The sequence below is a fragment of the Eleutherodactylus coqui genome, chromosome 4 (assembly GCF_035609145.1).
Source record: "Eleutherodactylus coqui strain aEleCoq1 chromosome 4, aEleCoq1.hap1, whole genome shotgun sequence".
NCBI classification, from domain to species: Eukaryota; Metazoa; Chordata; class Amphibia; order Anura; family Eleutherodactylidae; genus Eleutherodactylus; species Eleutherodactylus coqui.
In genome coordinates this window covers 40,698,062-40,721,452 of record NC_089840.1, presented here as the reverse complement: position 1 = coordinate 40,721,452, position 23,391 = coordinate 40,698,062, and the positions used below count along the sequence as shown (strand labels likewise).

The window sequence follows — 23,391 nt, the reverse complement described above, 5'->3', positions numbered from 1 at the left end:
CCTGTTAACACATTCGCTCCCCTTTTCTCCTGCTGGAGATTAGCCGTGCCTTCAAAGTTTACACTCATTACCCTGTGAAAGTATGTCCAAGGTTGACATCTCTGCAATCTCCAAGTCACAAAACTGTAAGGATAATAGGAAAAAATAATATACCAAACAATGAACTACCTTATCCAGGAGAACATTCTGCCACATCCGGAACATGTTCAGGAAACTTCTGTCTCTTGTGGCAAATGATGTGAAAAAAAACTGAGGAGGAAATTATAGTCATCAATATCTACTCCACATATGATATGTAATATACAATTTATAATATATGACTACTATAACACTGCTCCTATGTACAAGAAAATAGCAACTATATACTCCCCCTATGTATAAGAATATAACTACTATAATACAGCCTCCTATGTATAAGAATATCACTACTATAATACAGCCCTTTATGTACAAGAATATAACTACTATAATACTGCCCCCTATGTACAAGAATATAACTACTATAATACTGCCCCCTATGTACAATAATATAACTGCTATAATGCTGCTTCCTATGTACAAGAATATAACTACTATAATACTGCTCCTATGTACAAGAAAATAACAACTATATACTCCCCCTATGTATAAGAATATAACTACTATAATACTGCCCCTATGTACAAGAATATAACTACTATAATTCTGCCTCCTATGTACAAGAATATAACTACTATAATACTGCCCTCTATATACAAGAATATAGCTACTATAATACTGCCCCTTATGTACAAGAATATAACTACTATAATACTGCCCCCTATGTACAAGAATATAACTACTATAATACTGCCTCCTATGTACAAGAATATAACTACTATAATACTGCCCCCTATGTACAAGAATATAACTACTATAATACTGCCTCCTATGTACAAGAATATAACTACTATAATACTGCCCCCTATGTACAAGAATATAACTACTATAATACTGCCTCCTATGTACAAGAATATAACTACTATAATACAGCCTCCTCTGTACAAGAATATAACTACTATAATACTGCCCCCTATGTACAAGAATATATCTACTATAATACTGCCTCCTATGTACAAGAATATAACTACTATAATACTGCCTCCTATGTACAAGAATATAACTACTATAATACTGCCTCCTATGTACAAGAATATAACTACTATAATACTGCCTCCTATGTACAAGAATATAACTACTATAATACTGCCTCCTATGTACAAGAATATAACTACTATAATACTGCCCCCTATGTACAAGAATATAACTACTATAATACTACCTTCTATGTACAAGAATATAACTATTATTATATTGTCCCCTCTATGTACAAGAATATAACTACTGTAATACTACCTTCTATGTACAAGAATATAACTACTATAATACTGCCCCCTATGTACAAGAATATAACTACTATAATACTGCCCCCTATGTACAAGAATATAACTGCTATAATACTGCTCCCTATGTACAAGAATATAACTACTATAATACTGCCTCCTATGTACAAGAATATAACTACTATAATACAGCCTCCTATGTATAAGAATATCACTACTATAATACAGCCCTTTATGTACAAGAATATAACTACTATAATACTGCCCCCTATGTACAAGAATATAACTACTATAATACTGCCCCCTATGTACAATAATATAACTGCTATAATGCTGCCTCCTATGTACAAGAATATAACTACTATAATACTGCTCCTATGTACAAGAAAATAACAACTATATACTCCCCCTATGTATAAGAATATAACTACTATAATACTGCCCCCTATGTACAAGAATATAACTACTATAATACTGCCTCCTATGTACAAGAATATAACTACTATAATACTGCCCCCTATGTACAAGAATATATCTACTATAATACTGCCTCCTATGTACAAGAATATAACTACTATAATACTGCCTCCTATGTACAAGAATATAACTACTATAATACTGCCTCCTATGTACAAGAATATAACTACTATAATACTGCCCCCTATGTACAAGAATATAACTACTATAATACTACCTTCTATGTACAAGAATATAACTATTATTATATTGTCCCCTCTATGTACAAGAATATAACTACTGTAATACTACCTTCTATGTACAAGAATATAACTACTATAATACTGCCCCCTATGTACAAGAATATAACTACTATAATACTGCCCCCTATGTACAAGAATATAACTACTATAATACTGCCCCCTATGTACAAGAATATAACTACTATAATACTGCCCCCTATGTACAAGAATATAACTGCTATAATACTGCTCCCTATGTACAAGAATATAACTACTATAATGCTGCTCCCTATATACAAGAATATAACTACTATAATACTGCCCCTATGTACAAGAATATAACTACTATAATACTGCCCCCTATGTACAGGAATATAACTACTATAATACTGCCCCCTGTGTACAAGAATATAACTACTATAATACTGCTTCCTATGTACAAGAATATAACTATTACACTACCACCCCCTATATAGAATATAACTATTATAAAACTGCCCCCTTATCCCATGTACCTTACCTTCTCGTTCTCGTTGCTGATCTGGATAGCATTGGGGATGAGACGAGCTGTTTTCTCTTTGGTCATGGAGGTGACCTCTCTCAGGGATATACATATCTGCAAGGAGAGCATACTTATCAGTGAACTAACAGTAGATAAACAACAACTGCTGAAAGTTTTATCTAATTCAATTTATTAATCCACAGTGGACAGCAACTGAAGTCCCCCCCCCCCCCCCAATCTTCATGCTACCCCCTCTGTTCAAGTATTACCGTACTTCATGTCAGTCACCCAGCCCTGGTTTGTGCCACCTACGAGGAGCAGAACTCAGGGGTTTAAGATCCCTTGATTTGTGTTATGCTGCATCTTAATGGGCAGCCATATTAAAATGAATATTGATTAGACTCTGTAGCAATGAAAGTCGCTGTGCAGAATATTAACCCTTTAAGGATGCAGTAGATTCTGGCCTCAAAGGGTTAATTCCTTTTAAGGGTTAAGATCCTTTTTCTCAAACAGTCTCCTAACAATAGATTGATTACCTACTAACATGCCCAGTGATCAGCTGCAATCTATGGGGAACTGGGCAAAAAGTGATTGATACCCCTGTAGCACCTCTACTGGAAAAAGGATGTATTACACACTTCTCTTTGAAATCAATGGACTGTCCATGTAAAGTGCGGACATTCTGGGTCATCCACAGTAAGAGACACTCTTAGTTTGTAGATACTCTGGCTAACAGATGAGGGTCCTATTTGGGGGATCCCCATGACTCTTTCCCCATACCTTGGCTGTTCTATGGAAGCCTATGGTTTCAACCAGGCAGGTAAACCATTGGTCTGTCCGATATTTACAGTATATTGAAGGGCCGGTGCCAGTAAAGATACTTGACAGTAATAGCAAGTGCCAATATTTTTGCATAATAAAATAGCACGTGCCCAGTCAAATTACTTATCATTTGGAGTGGATATGCCTCCTTTGCCATGTTGCCCAGTGCCAGGAACGTCAGCCATGTCAGGATTAGGTGAAGTATGGGACTGGTGCTTTTAGGGAGCATGGTATCAGCGATCAGCTGGTATTGGGCTTGCTGTCAGTGTGCAATGGCCCAGGTTGGTATGGATTGAATTCAATGGAAGCTGAGCCTGCCTTACCAACTCGGGCCGCTGCAATGGGGACAGATCTGTTAGTTTCTGTCTACACTGACAGCGAGCCCGACAACAGCTGATCACCGAGCGGCAGACTTCCACCAGTCAACTATCGCTTATCTATCCTTAAGATAGGTCATCAATATATGACAACCCTACATGAGGCTCCTGTCAGATCCTCCCCAGACTCCTTCGCACCTACTAATAACTTTTCTTGTTTCGTGTGATTTAAATAACTATGAGGTACAGCTCTTAAAGTGACCCTGCGGTCCTGGACAAACAAAGATGGCCGCACCTCTTGACTATATGATGCACACTGTGCATTAGTACACATCATTAGTCTACAACACTACCCATTGCTTTGATTGGCCAGTGCTGCCCATATGAGTACCAATGGCCAGTCGGAGCAGCATATAGTGTCTTAGACTACCAATGCATACTAATGAACAGTGTGCATCAGGTAGTCAGAGAAGCCGTGTGGCCATCTTTGTTGGTCCCGGACAGGAGGGTCATTTTTTTTTTTTTATTCAAATCTTTTTCATTGAAAGAGATTCTTTTTCTGGCGTCCAAAGACACCTTCAACATACATACAATACAAACACAGAAAACCCCAAATACCCCTCCCCCCAAGAAACATAATCCAATAGTCTCTCTCGTACTATTTAAGTACACCGCTGCAGAGTCCTTTAATTGTCCATATTTGCAGAGAGATAAGGTGCAGTCCCTGTAATTTCGATGTTACCTGTAATGCAAAGGTTAGCGCAACTACTTCCTTCCCTCTCCACTCTCTTTCCCTTCCACAATATATGCATTCCGGTGGATATTAGCATTATCTTCTAAGTAAGTCATTCTCAAGTAAACCGAAGGTATGCAGCCATTTGAACCATATACCGTAATATTTCTGTAATGTCTTTCTTTTGCAATAAATACTTTTTTCCCAAATTAGAATTTAAGTGGCTTTCTTTTTAAAGGCGTTGTCCCGCACCTAAACCGTTTTTTTTTTTTTCAACCCCCCCCCCCCCGTTCGGCGCGAGACAACTCCGATGCAGGGGTTAAAAAAGAACACCGGACAGCGCTTACCTGAATCCCCGCGCTCCGGTGACTTCTTACTTACCTGCTGAAGATGGCCGCCAGGATCTTCTCCCTCGGTGGACCGCAGGGCTTCTGTGCGGTCCATTGCCGATTCCAGCCTCCTGATTGGCTGGAATCGGCACGTGACGGGGCAGAGCTACATGGAGCCGGCATCCTGCACGAGCAGCCCCATTGAGAAAAGAAGAAGACCCGGACTGCGCAAGCGCGTCTAATTTGGCCATTAGACGCCGAAAATTAGGCGGGCTCCATGGAAACGAGGACGCTAGCAACGGAGCAGGTAAGTGAAAAACTTCTTATAACTTCTGTATGGCTCATAATTAATGCACAATGTACATTACAAAGTGCATTAATATGGCCATACAGAAGTGTATAGACCCACTTGCTGCCGCGGGACAACCCCTTTAAGTTCAGCTAGATCGGGGGGACACTCATCCAACCAATGTTGTGCTATCAATTTTCTGGCTAAGTATAAAATCCTGGCCACTGCTATCTTTTCATTTTCGTCTAGGGGCACATCGTTCACATAGCCCAGAACACATACCGATGGAGTAAATTCCAATTCTGCTACTTAGGACAACGCCACATCATGTGTATAAGGTCCGCTGTATGAATCTTACATCTATTACATGAAGGGGTATCTCTCACACCAATATTGTACAGAAACGCAGGAGTGCGATATACCTTGTGTAACAGATATATTTGTGATATCCTATGAGACTCACTCAGAGACAATTTAGGTGTCATTTGTAACACTTCTGTCCACAGTGATTCCTCAATCGGGCCAATATCCTCCTCCCACTTACTTCTTGTTGCCAGAGGGTAGCGCAGGTTTATCTGACCCTGTATACAGGAGTATACCCAAGATATCTTCCCCCTGGTACTAGTAGAACTTCCTACCATTTCTGCTGGTAGCAATTTTCTGAATTCAAGATTCTCAAGGCAGCTCTCCGCCTGGAATGCATGTCGGAGCTGTAGATATTTGAAAAATTGAGTGTGCGGCAAACCATATTCATCCCTCAACTGCTCAAAAGATTTTATATTATTCCCTGATACTATCTGAGTTAGTCGTCTAATCTCCCTAGTCTTCCACCCTTGAAAACCCTCCAATTTCTCTAAGTCTTGTAGCCTTAGGTTTTCCCAGATAGGAGTATATTGTGTAAAACCCTTGATCCCCATAATGTCTCTAATCTTCCACCAAACCCTATGCATGAGGGTTAAAGTTGGGAAACTCTGGGGGCTACTGCGGAACTTAGAACTCTCCAGGGCTTCAAATAAGTGTGCATTATGGAAATGAGTTTTCAGGAGACGAAAGCTCCCATCCCGCGTGTCCTCGGTCTCCCATCCCCTAAAATGTTGCATTTGTGACGCTAGGAAAAATGATACCGGGTTAGGAGGGTCATTTTAATTGCAGAACACTGATTTGTCGTTGGATACTTTAGTTTACTCCATCAGTGATCGTACGGGCCCTGAAGCAAGCAGCAATATGCAGCCCTGCTCCTATTACAGCCCTTCCATCATGGCTTATTAGGCTTTGGCATTGCCCTTTATCCTTTCCCTGTGGGAAAGAACAGTAATGTGAACCATTTTGCCTTTCCTATGTTTGCAAATATGGTGACACCTCTGTAAATGAGGGAAGAGGAGATGAAAAGTGCTGATCTCAGGGCTGCCGCTGAGTGAATGTGGGCCCCTGGGCCACAAAAGGGCCCCCTGACTTGGACCTGCCCACTGAACCAGGGGTGGCCATGCTAGATTCTATACAGTGAGGGTGCACTATGCTTCCCCTTTGGGGTGCCCAGTTCTGCCCCATACATTATAGTTAAGAAAAGTTAATTGGATGTGGGTTTTACCGAAGTTTCCCATCTGAAGATGTTGCTATGGAAGCAGATCCAGTTCTCGGAGAGGTACAGGCGACCTTGAAGTAGGATGTCCTTTTGCAGGGCACAGGCGTAATCTGGAAGTAAATGTAGGCAGGTTATCTACACAGTGTGCTGATATGGAGGAAAATATTACATGTATTATCCGCACTCTGTGCCTAATGCCTCAGAAGTGGCCCTCATTTCTACTCTTCTTAAGTATCTGTATAGTGTTGCTATGGAGATGGAATGGGTAAGATGCACCAAAATTTGCACTAAAATTTGGCACGGAAGAGCTAAAAATGCTCCCTGCACTCTGATTGGATGATGCCCAGAGATAAAAAGGGGTGATTGTAGCTATGTAGTGAGCTGTGCTGGCACTGGAGGAGATGCTAACAGAGCTGTTGTCTGCAAGGCTAGAAGGTAGAAGAGAGAAAGGAGCTTCTATGGCCCTGGACCCAGCAGGGCCTATCAGCAATAGCCAGGAAACAGAGTGGAGAGTAGAGTGGCACTCCCATCCCTCGGCAACGCTGCAGAGGAGATTGGGTCAGTAGAAGCTGCGACTCCTGCACATCGAAATGTAAGTGAGGCTGGCCTCAGTAAAGACGCTAGGTGTGCATACCAATAAGGATAGGTACTAGTTAAACAGCAGGCCTCTTGTACCTGGAAATAATTGCATTAGAAAAGACACTTAACTGTAAGAGGCATTTGAAATCGCTCAAATGCTTGAGAGTTGTTCGTGCAGTTGGGGAGAGTAGAACATTCCTTATTTTGGGACTGAACTATACACCAAGGAGAAAAACCGCTTTATAAGTGAAGGAGTGTCCCCCCCCCCCCCCCACAGAGAAACTGTATGTGCGTAAACGCACATTACTGTTATTGCTCCATGTATCAAGTATCATGTTTCATGTTATTGCTATGTATCAAGACCTCTATCTGGATCATCATACATGTACACAAGTCTCTGGATCATCATACATTTACACAGGTCTCTGGATCATCATACATTTACACAAGTCTCTGGATCATCATACATGCACACAGGTCTCTGGATCATCATACATGCACACATATTTCTATCTTATAATCATACATGTACACAAGTTTCTGGATCATCATACATGTAACAAGACCTCTGTCTGGATCATCATACATGTACATAGGTCTCTGGATTCTCATATATGTACACACGTCTCTGGATCATTGCACATGTATACAGGTCTCTGGATTGTCATACATCTATATAAACTCTTATCTGAATCATCATACATGTAAACAGACCTTTCTGGATCATCATACATGTAAACAGACCTTTCTGGATCATCATACATGTGCACACACATGGCCTTGCATTTCTCACTTACCTACTATGAGTTTTTCACTTTCTGGTAAGTCCTTGAACAGTTTGCGAAACTCCTCGCTCCTCTGCTTGTAGGTAGAGCTGGAGACCTGGAGGAGATGGAGAGATTTACAGTCAGAGTTCTGCTGCTAATATCACCAGCAGTACGGCGGACCCCACACTATACACGAGATGACGGGGTGAAGGTTCTTTACCCTTATATGTTACTCTGAATATAAACAAGAATTTTCCATTCATTGACAACATACAGTGATCTTGAAAATGTAAGCAGTTTTTAATGCAACTCCACCCAACAATCAGCTGATTGTTGGAGGAAACTAAATGCCAGAAACCCATACAATACATGTCACATCAAATCCACCAAAGCAGGAAAAGCAATTTGCTGAAACTCTATGGTTCCCCCTCAATAGCTTTCAAGCACCCCGTAGGACATATGTTCAGGAACTGTCCTAGTCCGAGGACTGTAGAGCGAAGTGAGATTGCACAGCTCCACCTAGAGACAGATGTACATATTACAGCACAAAAAAATAATCATTGAAATAGCATCTTTTTTTATGAGCTTCTGTACTATTCAATCAGCAGGTAGAACAACTTATATCTGGTGATATGAATCCGCAGGGAATTGGCGCTGCTCAAAGGCAAGTCATAAAGGAAAAGCATCCTGCCATAGGCAATGGCTCCTAGGATATATGAAGTGTAAAGATACCTTTACACAGGGTGATTGTTGCCCAAGTGACTATTGGCCTGACTAAATAGGCAGTTGTTCATTTATGCAGTAAGTAGAGGTAAGCGAAGGGAAGAGATCTCCAGCGTGCTCCACCTCCATTCTCTGAACAACTATCGCCCCCTGTGCAAACTATTCCTACAGGTGTCTTAACTTTTGTAGACCACTTTCAAACCCTCTGATTTAATATAACCAGTGTTGGAACAGACTACATTACAACACACTCTATGGTAGAATTTGGACAGTTTTGCTCTTCAGGACATAAGACATTGCTATAAATAATGACTAGAAGAAGGCAATTAACCAAAGAGAAACTACCAAGAAAGCCAAGTTGGCTGTCAGTATAGTTTTCTATGCATCAAAAGGCACTTGGAAACTGGAAGAAATTGACAGAAAGAAGTCTGGCAGACTACAAAATCAGATGACAAGTTTTGGGAGCCAACAGTTTGCATGATCGGTGTACAAATTCGTTAAGCACAGCTTAATGCAGCGAAAAATTATACAAATTTCCATTTCAACTGTGAAGAGAAGACTTCTATGTGCATTTTGACAGGTAGAGTATCAGTAAGAAGGCCACCACTAAGATTACAAAATAGCACCTCCAGTGACCTACTGAAGAGTGGAAGAAGGTCTTATGGACTGATGAATCAAAATTTGAAATCTTTGATACATTACTCAGGGTTTTTGTACATCATCGAGTAGGTGAAAGGATTGTTCCTCAGGGTATGACACCAACTGTCAAACATGGAGGTGGAAGCGTGATGGTCTGGGGCTCTTTTGCGGGATCCAGAGTTGGCAACTTACACGGGGTGACTGGCACACTGGACGTAAAGGGCTATGACAGCATTTTGATATGCCATGCAATACCCTCTGGTGTACGCCTAGTTGGTCAGGGGTTCATATTACAGCAAGACAATGATCCAAAACATACTCTTAGATTATGTCAGAACTACTTAAGATGCACAGTCTTCAGACTTAATCCCTTAATGACGCGGCCCTTTTTTTCCATTTTCGCTTTTTCCTCCCCCCTTTAAAAAAATTATAACTCCTTTATTTATCCATCGATGTCACTGTATGAGGGCTTGTTTTTTGCAGGACGAGTTGTAGTTTTTAATGGTGCTATTTAAAGTACCATATAATGTAGTGAAAAACTTTTTAAAAAATTATAAGTGGAGTAAAATGAAAAAAAAAAAAAAAGACATTTCACCGTCTTTCAGTGCGTCTTGTTTCTACGGCGCATAAACTGTAACAAAAACGACATGATAACTTTATTCTATAGGTTAGTATGATTGCTACGATACCAAACTTGTATAGGTTTTTTTTTTACTATACTACTCTTTTTTCTTCAAAGACATTTAATTTTTTTCAATGATTTTCTGCCATCATCTTGTGCACATAATAACTTTTTTATTTTTCCGTCGACGTAGTTCAACGATGACTCATTTTTTGTGGGATGTTCTGTAGTTTCCGATAGTACCAATTCAGAAAACATACGACTTTTTGATTGCTTTTTATTGGGTTTTTTTCTGGAATACAGGTTAACTGAAAAAGTGCATTTCTAGCGTTCTTTTTTTTTTTTTCGGACGACTTTCACCGTGCAGGAAAAATAATGCACTACTTTGATAGATCAGACTTTTATGGATGCGGCGATACCAAATATGTATTTTTATTTTATGATTTAGATTTTTTTAAAATAGCTATGGCAAAAGGGGGGTGATTCAAACTTTTATAATTTTTTTTTTTTACAATTAATAAAACGTTATTGATTTTTTTTAACTTTTACTTTATGTCATACTGCCATTTGACAGGCAGTCTATCAAGCCACCCCATGGGGATGGCTTGATAGGCAGTCTGCTAAGGCAGCCCTGGAGCCTTTCAAAAGGCCCCCGCCTGCCATAACACCTGCACGGCTCCCCTGATCTCACCGCACGGCTCCCCCAATCTTAATTGACAGCGTAATTTAAAGGGTTAATAGCTGCGATCGGCTGATCGCGGCTATTGCCCGTGGGTGTCAGCTGTAATAACTTGTTTACTTGTTTTATGCTTTCATTTCAAAGTATATTTAAGACATTAAAGGAGATGTCCCGCGCCGAAACGGGTTTTTTTTTTTTTAAACCCCCCCCCCGTTCGGCGCGAGACAACCCCGATGCAGGGGTTAAAAAAACCACCCGCACAGCGCTTACCTGAATCCCGGCGGTCCGGCGTCTTCATACTCACCTGCTGAAGATGGCCGCCGGGATCCTCTATCTTCATGGACCGCAGGGCTTCTGTGCGGTCCATTGCCGATTCCAGCCTCCTGATTGGCTGGAATCGGCACGTGACGGGGCGGAGCTACACGGAGCCCCATAGAGAAGAGGAGAAGACCCGGACTGCGCAAGCGCGGCTAATTTGGCCATCGGAGGGCGAAAATTAGTCGGCACCATGGAGACGAGGACGCCAGCAACGGAGCAGGTAAGTATAAAACTTTTTATAACTTCTGTATGGCTCATAATTAATGCACAATGTACATTACAAAGTGCATTATTATGGCCATACAGAAGTGTATAACCCCACTTGCTGCCTCGGGACATCTCCTTTAAACTGTGTAAATGTCAATAAAAAACTGGGAAAAATTGAGGTGTTCTACAACCTCTGACCAGTAAGTAGTGTAATTAAAGTCAATGGTTCCTTTCACGGTTCTGTTCAAATACTGCTTTCCACTCTTCAAATAGAATCCCGGCATAGTATGGCTCAGTGTTCATGTACGCACTGTGTAAATGTAGCCTTTGGCATGTGCTTTTAATATTATGGCTAGTCGGTGACTCCCTACTATGGGAAACATGTTTTTACTGGAGTTCCCCTTTATCTGCAGTACTGGTATACCCAGAATATCAATCCAACAGGGTTACATAAGTGACAACTGCTTTGAGTGCAGTGAAAGGGTTAACCTGAATACGGAAATGTTGGTCTGGAAAGATCCGTAATTCCGGGCAGAACATTTGCTTCAGGCTTTTATTTGTAATCTATAGAGCAGAACAACCTATGACAAAGTCATAAAATGTGGAGGGGAACCACAAAGAGAGCCCTGTAAGGGGAGAGCGCCAGCTGGATTACATGTCCTATGAAATAATAATATGGGTAGAGGTGACGTACGGCCACAGGGAGTCCCGCCGCCACCAACACAGGTGCCACTAATGCCATTTCTTATTCTCCTGTTCCCTCAGCCTATGCCAGGCAGCCCATAGTACCCATCAAGATAGCATTGTGCACTGCAAGCAACCGAATTATAAGGAGTTCAATCACCCGTATCCAGCTGCAAGTCCATACAGTAAAACCGTCCGCAACGTCTATCAACAGTCCTGCAGAACGGAAGCATTGGCAGACTTGGTACTCAGCACTGTCAATGGGCTTTGTCGTAGTATTTAGCCATGATGGAATACTGTTATTTGTCACTGTAAGGTGGTATTATTTGGGCACCTTATGGTTATATTATTTAAATAATGTATGATGGTATAATTACAGAACTGTATGGAGGTATTATTTATACAGTGTATGGAGATATTACTTAGGGCCCTTTCATACAGAAGCGATCATCGTTCCGGCCCGCCTGCCTCCATTCACAGTAAACAGGCAGTTGTTCATAGATGGGTGACTGCCTGTTTACACGAGACGATCGTCATTAAGTTTTTATGCGTGTAGAAATTGAACGACGAATGATTAGCGACGGAATTATTGTTCGTCCTTCAGTCGCTGCATGTATTTACACTAAATGGAAAACCGATTCCTACGATCCAGCAAGAATCTGAACGATTATCGGCCTGTGTAAAAGGGCACCTAAGCGCTGTAGGGTTGTATTATTTATGCAATGTATGGCAGTATCATTTGGACTTCGCATGGTGGTGTAATTTGAGCACATATGACACTATTATTTGTGTCACTGTATGGTGGTACTACTCGCATTCTATCGCCTATTAGGATTGTTATTTGTAAACTGCAAGAAGGACTTTTGATATGATTGTGTGAGGAATCTTTTCACTGATGTTAGCAACAAGCATGGGGCTGTGACAACAAACGGTACACTATCCTACCCAACTAATTGGACGCCTGAGCAAGAATCAAACATAGTGTTTAAGTATTACCATCAGGAAATAAGTGCTACTTAATGAGGCCTTCTTTGTTCCTAATGGCCTATTTTCTACTAACATCTGATACACTTCAGCTGGTATTTCCCTCCATTCATCCTGCAAAACTCTGGCAAGTTTTCTCAAAGAAGTTGGACGGTGTTCACATTTCTTGACCCGACATTCCAGTTCCATGCCAAAGACGCTCAGTTGGGTTCAGGTGCGGCCAGTCCAATAATGGAGCCTCTATATCCTCAAACCAATGTAAAACAGCGTTGGATTTGTGACAAGGCGCGTTGTCTTGTTGGAAGTATTGCTGACCATTCCCAGAGTATTCCCACATTGTCAGCAGCACATTATTGTCTAGAATGTCAAGGTTTATGTTCATGGTTCTTGTCACTACAATCAGCGGACTGAGGCCACGCCACATAAAACATCTCCAGACCATAACAGAACCGCTCCTGTACTTAATTACTGTCACAACACACTCGGGCAAGAGGTGTTCCCCAGGATCCTCCACACATCCATCTGAGGTGAATATGGAGTAGCGTAATTCGTTACTCCATAGAACGTTCTTCCATTGCTCAACTGTTCAATGACTGCACTCTTTACATAATTGTAAATGGGCCGATGCAATGTGCTTTGTGATGGATGGCTTGTGTGCAGCGGCATAACCCGTATATCCAATAACATGCAGTTCCCGTCATAAACTATGGCTGACACCTTTAACCCTTTCCAATCCAATTTTGGATTCAGGGTTTCCTAAAAGGCTTTCTCTTTTTGCTGTTATACAACGGTGCCATCTGCTGGCTAAAGTTAGTGTGTGCGCCAGAGAGGTTCCAACAGCGGAGTGGCTGGCAATAGATGGTAAGAATACCCTGTCGGACGTCTTCGGACATTGGAGCTGTACAAGCTTCAATCAGAATGTAGGAAGAAGTCAGACACTGGATTGGAAAGGGTTAAGGGTCTACATGTTATGTAGCATGGTTTAGGACTAAGGATGAGCGAGTATACTCGCTAAGGCACTACTCGCTCGAGTAATGTGCCTTAGACGAGTATCTCCCTGCTCGTCCTTAAAGATTCGGGGACCGCTGCGGCTGACAGGTGAGTCGCGGCGGGGAGCAGGGGAGAGCGGGCGGGAGAGAGGGAGAGAGAGATCTCCCCTCCGTTCCTCCCCGCTCTCCCCTGCTCTCCCCATAAATAAGAAATGAGGAGATCTCCAAGGTGTCACCACAGCGTCTTCTCTGACGCATCTCAATGACGTATCAGAAGGTGATTAAAGGTGAATCCTCACTGTAAACCAAAGGGAGTCCAGCACAGCATCACATATTTTGGGTGGGGTGACTTGTATCCCTGATATATAACTGCTATGAATCATTTACATAATCCTCTCTAGGAATCTCATAAACCTTGTAATATCCCTGTGGATGCTCGGGTTGTAGGCTCCATTAACAGTCCTATCATTTATAGGCTGTATTCAACCTTTTGTAGTTTTGTTTTCTGTCATGTTCCTACATGTGGCGGAGCAATAGAATAGATAATAAACTCCATGTTAGGACTAAGGACTCCTTTATATGGGCCGATAAATCATTCAGAAATTCGCATTCAATGTAAATGCATGCCCCGACTGAACGATGAATGAGAATTCATTCGCTTCTCGTTCAGTTTCTACATGCAGACAGCTGAACGATGGATGGGCCCATGTAAACAGGCAGTTGGTAATCTATGAAAGACTGCCTCTTTACTGTGATGGAGGTGGGTTGGAATAATCCCCGGCGCGCTCCGCCCCCATACGTGTAATAGCACAGGAGCGATTATCGCTGCAACGACTGTTGGGCATCTGTGCCCGACAAGTCATCCCTTGTAGAATGCCCTAAGGTATAGCGTTCTGCCATGCAGAAGGAATGTTTATCCAAAACTGTATGTATACATTCCTCACCTATGCCTCAGACCTGAGAATTCACACTGCAGGACACCTACCCCCTCCCCATATATCAGCCACATACATAGAGGTAGCAGACATACCAGTGTCAGCGCAATGTAGCGCTATATGTATATATTTTTACTGTTCCAAATGAAGTGTTAATTAAGAGAATTGGAGAATCACAAGTCACACACACTGATTTGTGTAAATCGCAAATGATTCCGTTTATTTGTCAAACAGCCAAAGAACTTATAGTCCTTTTAGTCAAATTCATTAAAGTCAGGTGACCAAAAGTGACTTGATTTAACATATTCATAACTTGTTACGCCTCATAGCTTGTGCTGTCACGTTGGTCTTTTGGTCATGCGCTCTTTGCCAACTCTCCAAGGTCCTTAATTAGTAATCTATAAGCATTCCTGAGCTTACTTAAGATTTACATAGGTAAATATATGTACAGAAGAGCAAATAGAGTAAAACAGATGATAAAGAGTTCTATTTCTTAAAACACTTCTAAGACGAAGTCCATATTCAGTCAGTTGTCTGGCTACACTTTTGTGTCGGAAGGTCAGTTGCAGCTTTTGATCATTCTTTGGGCCTTAAACCTTCTGAACAAAATGCGTGTGACGTAAGAAGATTGAGGCGATGGTAGGGAAACAAGATGGTGTTCAACAGACACTATAGTTTCTCTCACACCAGGGCCTGGTACCTGAGGAGGCCCAAAGGCTCCACTACATGATACATGTTGGGTGGGGGCCCCGTTACAGAGCATACATTGGAGCCCGGGGGCATCAAGTTTCTCCTCTGGATATACAGCATCTAAATAATGTTGCTATACAATTATGAAGATTTGTAGTGATAATTAAACTCGGTAACTGTGGTCCCCTTTCAGTAGGAGCAGCAGATGCCTGCAGCGAACACTACAGAGGCTGCGTGTGTCTACGGCCACCCTGCACAGTGTAACTCTACCCAGTATGGTTTCACTATAGTTTGGCTTTAATTCAAGTTTACAGCAAATTAAGAGTGACAAACAACATTGTATCCCTGCCAACTCCATCATGTCTGTGAGGAGCAGCAAGCCCTCCACGGCCGCGCATAGCATACTACGGGAAATCGATTCTTCCTGCACACTTGCAGAAACCATTTTTTCCGCGGCCCTTCCGCAGTTGCATTGCCGAAAGGCTGTGGATTCCACGTCAGTAGTTTTAAAAAAAAACTATCCGTACTGCACGTGTCCAACGGCTCGCCATGTGGACCATCCGCAGCGCAGATGAAAACTGAAAGTACCAGGTATGCGCAGACGCCTCTGCTCCTGTGGAAACCGGCTCTGCCGTGTGCAGGGGGCCTAAGGCCGCATGTCCACCAGCGTGAGTCTGCCGGTGAATCACGCTGTCTGAAGCTTTCCATAGCGTTGCTGTGATTTGCCGCAATTCTCCGCGGTGAGCCTATCTGTCAGATAGGCTCAGTGCGGAGAACCGTCAGCTGTCTCCTGCTCCCCGGCAGCGGCTCCCGCGGCAGAGATCTGCTGCGGGATATCGCAACGCCTGTGGACAGGTAGCCTAAGACAGGGTGTTTCACTCAAAAAACAATCCTTTTGGCTTGCAATCTGTATAGAACTAATTTTCAGTAGTCTATTGGTTATTGATGACTCCCGTCCTGTCTCCACCATGGGTGTATTATTCGTTCTCATTTCCGGAGAAGTTGAGGCTCATTTATCAAAACCGCGTAACCACTTTTAACATCTTCTACACCAACTCTGAGCTCACCAAGAACCAAGGTAAGCGTCAGTATTCACTCTTGTGAGATATCATTGTCCCGCGCACAAAAATTGTGAGATTACTAGATTGCGCTTCAAGTGAAACACTGTATTCGCCCTCGCTGTGTAGACCCCTGGGGCCCGAGGGACATAATATGAATGCCTTCTATTACTTCTTGGCCAAACAAAATGAAGAGCAGTGTAATAAGAATGACATAATCTTTAAGGTGCAGAGAACAAGAAGGAGGTGGAGGCCAAGGGTCCTTTTACATGTATAGATGTGCTGGCAACGATGACTGCTGTTCAACATGATTGGCGCTCGTCTACTGGCCCTTCACACGGACCAGCTTCAGAGTTTATTAGGAGAGGAACAACAGTTCCTATGATCATTCGTCCCCATACAGCTTCATCTTTGTTGACGGCGTGTTCCCTGTTCTCATGGGGAGATGTAAAGCTCACAATGATCATTTCTTTTTGACAAACAAGCATTTGCTCATTCATCAGGTGATTGGCAGCACCGTCCAATAACCGGATGTGTGGGCAAAAGAATATTCCGTTCTTACCCAATCATTAGGCCATGCAAAAGGCCCTTAAAGGAAACCTGCCATCAACTGTAAGCACCATAGTCTAAGTTTATGGGCTTATAGGACAGGGGCTGCGGAGTCCAGGGATGAGCTTCTTATACTTACCTGGCTCCCTGTTCCCTTGCTGTTAGACCTGGACTCATCTCTGCAGTCAGTGCATGCGCACACCCATAGAGAGCATGCACTGACTGCAGAGAGATGAGTCTAATGCACGGATCGCCCGCGGACAGCAAGGCAACAGGGAGCCAGGTAAATATAAAATGTACATTCCAGGACTCGTTTGCCTGTTCTATAAGCCAATAAACTTAGTTAATGGTGATTATAGGTGTTGACAGGTTCCCTTTAAGAGCACCAAAGATGAAGGCTACACCTCTTCAGGATCTGGAGATGTATACAGATTTATGCAGTATCTAAAGCCTGGTTTAGACACAATGATTAGCGCTCAAAAGATGTCAAGCAGGGCCACTTGTCTTCTGCATCCAGCTGTTCTCTGGTACACAGCTGAGCGCTCTGAACGAGGTATGCAGAACATAGCTGGAGCGCTGTGTTCTTCATACCCCAGCTGTTCATGGAGCGCTCAGCTGGTATACAGCTGTGCGCTCCGTGTGGGGTATGCAGAACACAGCTGGACCGCTGTTTTCTTCATACCCCGGCTGTTCACGGAGCACGATACAGCTGAAACAACAGTATCAGCTGTATCCCGCTGTGAACTCCTGATAAGGCTGATCGTTCTCTTTCAGCATGCTGAAAGAGAATGATCAGCGACTGGTTAACAAAAACTGCACGATGTCAGTGCAGTTAGACACAACGATTGTCGCTCAAAATATGGCTTTGAGTGATTTTCGAGTGAGAATCGTGTCTAAATCAGCCTTAAGTACTACAATTATGTCCCAAGCTGTTGCTATATTTTTTTCTGTTCTAAGTAGGAGAAGTCTGAAGCACAAACAGCTGATCTTGCAAGGGAAAAAGACTGCAGAGAGGGGCAAGTTGTCATTAGGCTGGAGCAGGGGCGTAACTATAGAGGGTGCAGGGGATGCGGGTGCACCCGGGCCCAGGAGCCTTAGGGGGCCCATAAGGCCTCTCTTCTCTATATAGGGAGCCCAGTACTATGAATAAAGCATTATAGTTGGGGGCCCTGTTACAGGTTTTGCATTGGGGCCCAGGAGCTTCAAGTTACGCCTCTGGGCTGGAGGTACTGTATGCTTTACATGCTTCGGCACCGACAATTCATTAAGGTGACTAGTCAATAAGACTACTCCAAGACCAAATGCGAGATATGCGCATATGCAAGACAGGTGATTTCTCTTTATGTCCGTTGTTATGCATATTATATTGGAGATATCCGATGTCACATAGCCTGCCTGACGGCATTTTCGTTTATTCTGATTCTTATATGTCCAAAAAGTTGAAAAAAATTTGAAAAAAGAATAAGACTTTCCTCGAGATCAGCTGCTAAGATTGGTCCCCCAAACTGGATGGTGTAGTTAAGTATCATTTACAAGTGATCAAACGGTACACTATCCTACCATAATGTAAATGGATAAGTTAACACTTATTGGAGCCTCCTTTGGAACTTATTACATCGGATACTCTCTGTGGCATACTGGATGCTGTTCATATTTCCTGACCCGACGTTCCAGTTCGCCTCAAAGTTGTTCAGTAGGTTCAGGTCAGAACTCTGCTTTGTCTTGTTAGAAGTATGGTTGACCATTCCCAGAGTATTACCACAATTACAGCAGCACATTATTGTCTAGTTCTTTAAGGTATATCTCCGTGTTCATGGTTCTTGCCACTACAACCAACGGACAGAGACCATGCCATATAAAACACCCCCAGAGTATAACAGAACCTCCTCCCAACTGAACAGTTGGCACAATACACTCAGGTAAAAGACGTTCCTCAGGCTCCTCCACACCCAGGTACAGCCATCTGATTAGAAGATGGAGTAATGTGATTCATCACTCCTTATAACTGTCCAATGATGATGCTCCTTGCACCACTGTAAATAAACCGATCTATTTTCTTTGAGAGAACTCACCAGAAATTTGCAGGATGAATGGAGGGAAATGACAGCGAAAGTATCAGATATCAGTAGAAAGTATGCCACAGAGGTATCCAATGTCATTAGGGCCAAAGGAGCCCCACTAAGTATTACCAGATGGAAATAAATACTACTTTTGCTCAGGTCTAATTACTTTTGGCAGGATAGTGTATATATATATATCAATGCTCAGTTTACATCAATGCTCACTACCTGCTTGCACTGCTGAAGCCGGGGGATTAAAATAGATCAAATGTGACTGACTCTATCATAAATGATAACGGAGCAATTATTTAAAAATATCACAAAAGCAACAAGAAAGAACCAAAAAGTATAGGAAAAGATGAGTCTGAAGCAAGAGGCCCCAGCTGCCTGCTGACAACCCAGGAACGTCCGCTGGATTAGCAATAGCGATATGCAGAACTGATGACAGATCAGATGTCATGAAGTGTGGGGAACAGAGCAGGAGGTGGGTTACTTACACTGGCCTTCTGCTCCTCATCGTTCTCCCTGGGCTGTTCCAGAGAAACTCTCCTGAGCCTGGGACTGTCGTCCGCTGGTCCGTTGGCTAGTACTGGCCTAGGCACAGCTGCCATCTCACCCCAGTCTCTGGACCAGCCCCCCCTCTTCTTATCCCATCTATTTCACGAGACTGATGGGGGAAAAATAAAAACCGGTTATAGAATCCAGACATTAATTATAGGTGTTCTACTAGTCACCTGACATCACCTGCGTTTTCGAAGATGCTCAACCTGTTGCTAAAGTTTTCTATTCGGAGGGTGACGATCTGTCCTGGTCATGTGAGGGACACTCAGCTTTATGGTAACAAACCCTGCACTTGTGTGTCCATTACATGGCCAGGACAGACTGTCACCCTCAGACACCAAACAGAAAATGTCGCTGTTCAATGACTGCAAGCAGTGATCTTGTCAACCATGATAATTTTTCACACAAACTATCATTGTATTATACAATGATTCTTTGAAACCAGAATTCTCCTTTAGTCAATACTTCTGAGTGCAATTCCTCATTTTACCACTAAGTGTCACTATTACTACGGCTAGATGTGTTACTGTTTCTATGCAAGTCACACAATGCTGGCACCTCCAGGACCATGGTGGCAATGCAGGTGATTACAAATACTCAATAATGAACTTAAAGGGGTATTTTGTGTAGTTTTATTCTCAAATTAACAACCAATGGGTCATTAATAGATGATTGATGAGGACATGCTGCTCAGGATCCCCGCCGATCAACTGATTTCCAGGGCTGCTGTCACTTCAGCAGCAGAGGAAAAAGAAAGCGCTGATCATAGCACAGCGGTCCTGTCCAATTTTATATGGAGAGGTGGTAGAAGAACTTTATGTGGAGGTACCAAAGTTTCTCGGAGGACATTTATTTGACCGACTGTGAGCACCCTCGGCTTGGTTCAGTGATTTTGTTGGTCTTGACTGTCCTATAGACACAGAAAACAATGGTATTTGGTATATCCAGCTTGTTGCCCCAGCAGTATGCACAAGACCTTTAACCCCTTGAGTGGCAGGTTTCCATCCACCCTGTCGTGCCCACCAGGGCAGGTTTTTTAAAATGGTCTAATCATTGAATTTCAACTAGTTTTGCAGTTGCATCTCAAGAGCCATAACTTTTTCATTTTTCCATTGACATGGCCATATGAGGGCTTGTTTTTTGCGGGACAAGTTGTGATTTTTTAAACAGGGGGGAGGAAAAAAAGAAATGGGGAAAAAAGAAAAAAGGGGCCATGTCATTAAGGGGTTAAATAATGTATTAACTTCCTTCTCTGGGTCATTACGACGCACACAGATACCACATGTGTGATTGTATTTTTGATTTTTTACAAAGTAAGGGGAGACAAGTGTTTTTTTTTATTTTTTTAATAATTTTTTAACTTTTTTTTTTTTTTAATTTAAAAATTTTTTTTTTCTTTTTTGTCCCTTTAGGGGACTTCCACAGGGACCCATCAGGACCCCTGATCACATTCCGGGGGTCCGATGGTGACAGCCCTTTACATGCTGCAGTGACAACCCTTTACATGCTGCAGTCACATAGACTGCAGCATGTAAAGGGTTAACACAGCAGAGATCGGAGGTTTTCTCTGATCTCTGCTGTAAGAGCAGGTACCTAGCTGTCCTCTGACAGCTAACAGCCAGCTCTCCCTGCCACAGAGACCATCGGCTTGCTTCTGACAAGCCGATGGTCTCTATGGCAACCTGTAAACAAAGCAGGACATTGCCGACATGTCGGCAATATCTTCTGCTGGTTTTTCAAAGCCCTTGCTTTGTTCTCTGTGGGTCTGTGCAGGCAGAGCACACTGTCACAGCTTGTGGCATTGTGCTCTGCAGCTCCCATAGTGATACATAGCCCGGAAATCTTCCGGGCTATGTTGCTATGAGCAGTGGAGCTCGTCACGGAACTTTTCCGGGCGTGCCACTCAAGGGGTTAAATCCCCACACACTTGGCAACCGTGGTCTTCATATTTAAGTCTATGAAGAACCAATTCCAAATTCTCGTAGGTTTCCTTCAAGTGTACAGAATGACCTACAGGGATGGAAGCGTAAAAAACGCCGTTGTGGAGCAAAACTGCTTTGAGACTTCTTTTTGAAGAATCTATAAAAAGACGCCATTGCGTTAACTCATATTGGATTCTGAATTGACTCGTCAAACCTTCGACATCGATGCAATAAACCAACTTGTCTTCCTGGGCAAAGTAAGGAACGAACTCCTTTTCACTCTGTCTGAACCGTGAAAAAAACACTCCTGGCAATAATAGATTCCTGCTTTTGAGCCTTGCAACATGTTGCTGCTGGTTTCCATTAGCTCACTCTGGAAGTTCTTTTCATTGAAAGTTATGTTTTTTTGGCATTCTATATCTTAAATGCACTGAGGTGAATTAATTAATAGTAATTTTGACTTTAAATTTAGTTAAAAACGATAAGATTTTAAAAAAATACCAAATTTTTGGGAAAAATGTGTTAATTTAAAGAGAATTTTGCATTTTGTGGTAAATCCTGACATCTAGGATTTATTTCAAAATTTTTTTTTTTCGTTTTCAGCACACCAAAATACATGGAAATTAGTTTAAAATAATTAAACAGCCTTTTATTGCTTTGTTATCGCTGCGACGACCTGTTGGTGTAAAAGCACCTTTTAGTACAATCCGGGTGCCATGTATGACAAAAATAGCAGAGCTGCTCAGTAAATTCACCAGTGATCAGTGGGATCTCCCCCAAGATACAAATCACTTACAGTCCACAATGAGAGCGACATGTATAGGTAAAAACAGCACAAACGGGCATGAAGACAGAAACGGCTCACTTATCAGCTATTGTATTAGAACAAATACACAGACTAAGATTACTGTGTCCTTCATCCGTATGACCTATTAGGACAACTACATGCCTCCCAATTGTCCCATTTTTAGGAAATTGTCCCGTTAAAGGGTCCATAAAAGGTGATAGATGAATATTGAGGGCAAGGCTTAAAATGTTCCACAAATGGGGATTCAAATATTGAGAGCTACAGCATACAGACATCACAGAGGACGTCTCCGGGCCATATGGATATACCTTTACTGGAGATATAGGCCAGAACCAGGATTGTCCGAGAGACAGGGAGAATTTCCAAGTTGTCGGCCTTCCCAGAAACAGACAGTAATAAACAGTAAAGGTACCTTTACACGGGGTGATCTTCGCCTGAATAATCGCTCTACACAGTGACTTTGCGCAATAGTTGTGTACACACGGCCACCGACGGGCCACGGAGCGAGAGATTGCTCACTTGTCGGGATTCTCGTGCGTTAATACTATGTGCGAGAAAAGATAGGACAGGATCTATGCTTCCGCTTTTTTATTAAAGCTTGCGCGCAAAAGCGCAGAGTTTGAATAGTGTAAAAGAAAACAATCTGGTTAATGCGCTAATACACTTTGTAGCGATGAGCGTATTAGCGCATACACCCGTCTATTTAAGCCCCAACAGTCAGAAAAAACTGCTGGAAGCTGTAAATCACTTTCTATGGTGAGGACAGCAGCGTCTTCAGTCCTGTACAGTACACATAGGGAAATAATAGGCGCTGCCCGAATCTGGTGTCCAATGGAGCCGCTCTTCCTGGCACAGGTAGTTGTAGTACCGCACTGTACTGTAGAGAGGCGCTAACAGAGGCCGATCAGTGCATGCACTTCAGTAATCGAGTATTTTACCAGTGAATTGGTGCTACCTTCACGTGCCGCAGAATTCAGCTATTTG

General features: G+C 42.5%; 1 protein-coding gene across 2 annotated transcripts in view; it reads right to left on the bottom strand.

Annotated features, from left to right (window-relative positions):
* Positions 1 to 23,391, bottom strand: part of GRAMD1C (GRAM domain containing 1C) — an 87,506-nt gene that overhangs the window by 47,386 nt on the left and 16,729 nt on the right. The window contains exons 2-6 of one of the 2 annotated variants that reach the window (XM_066599333.1): positions 19,614 to 19,783; positions 8,010 to 8,094; positions 6,640 to 6,743; positions 2,580 to 2,675; positions 169 to 249 (exon numbers count right to left, since the gene is read on the bottom strand). In XM_066599333.1, the coding sequence (XP_066455430.1) occupies positions 169 to 249; positions 2,580 to 2,675; positions 6,640 to 6,743; positions 8,010 to 8,094; positions 19,614 to 19,727 (480 nt within the window). In that variant the 5' untranslated portion in view covers positions 19,728 to 19,783. The remainder of the gene's footprint in view (positions 1 to 168; positions 250 to 2,579; positions 2,676 to 6,639; positions 6,744 to 8,009; positions 8,095 to 19,613; positions 19,784 to 23,391) is intronic. The other variant, XM_066599334.1, reaches the window with a different exon arrangement.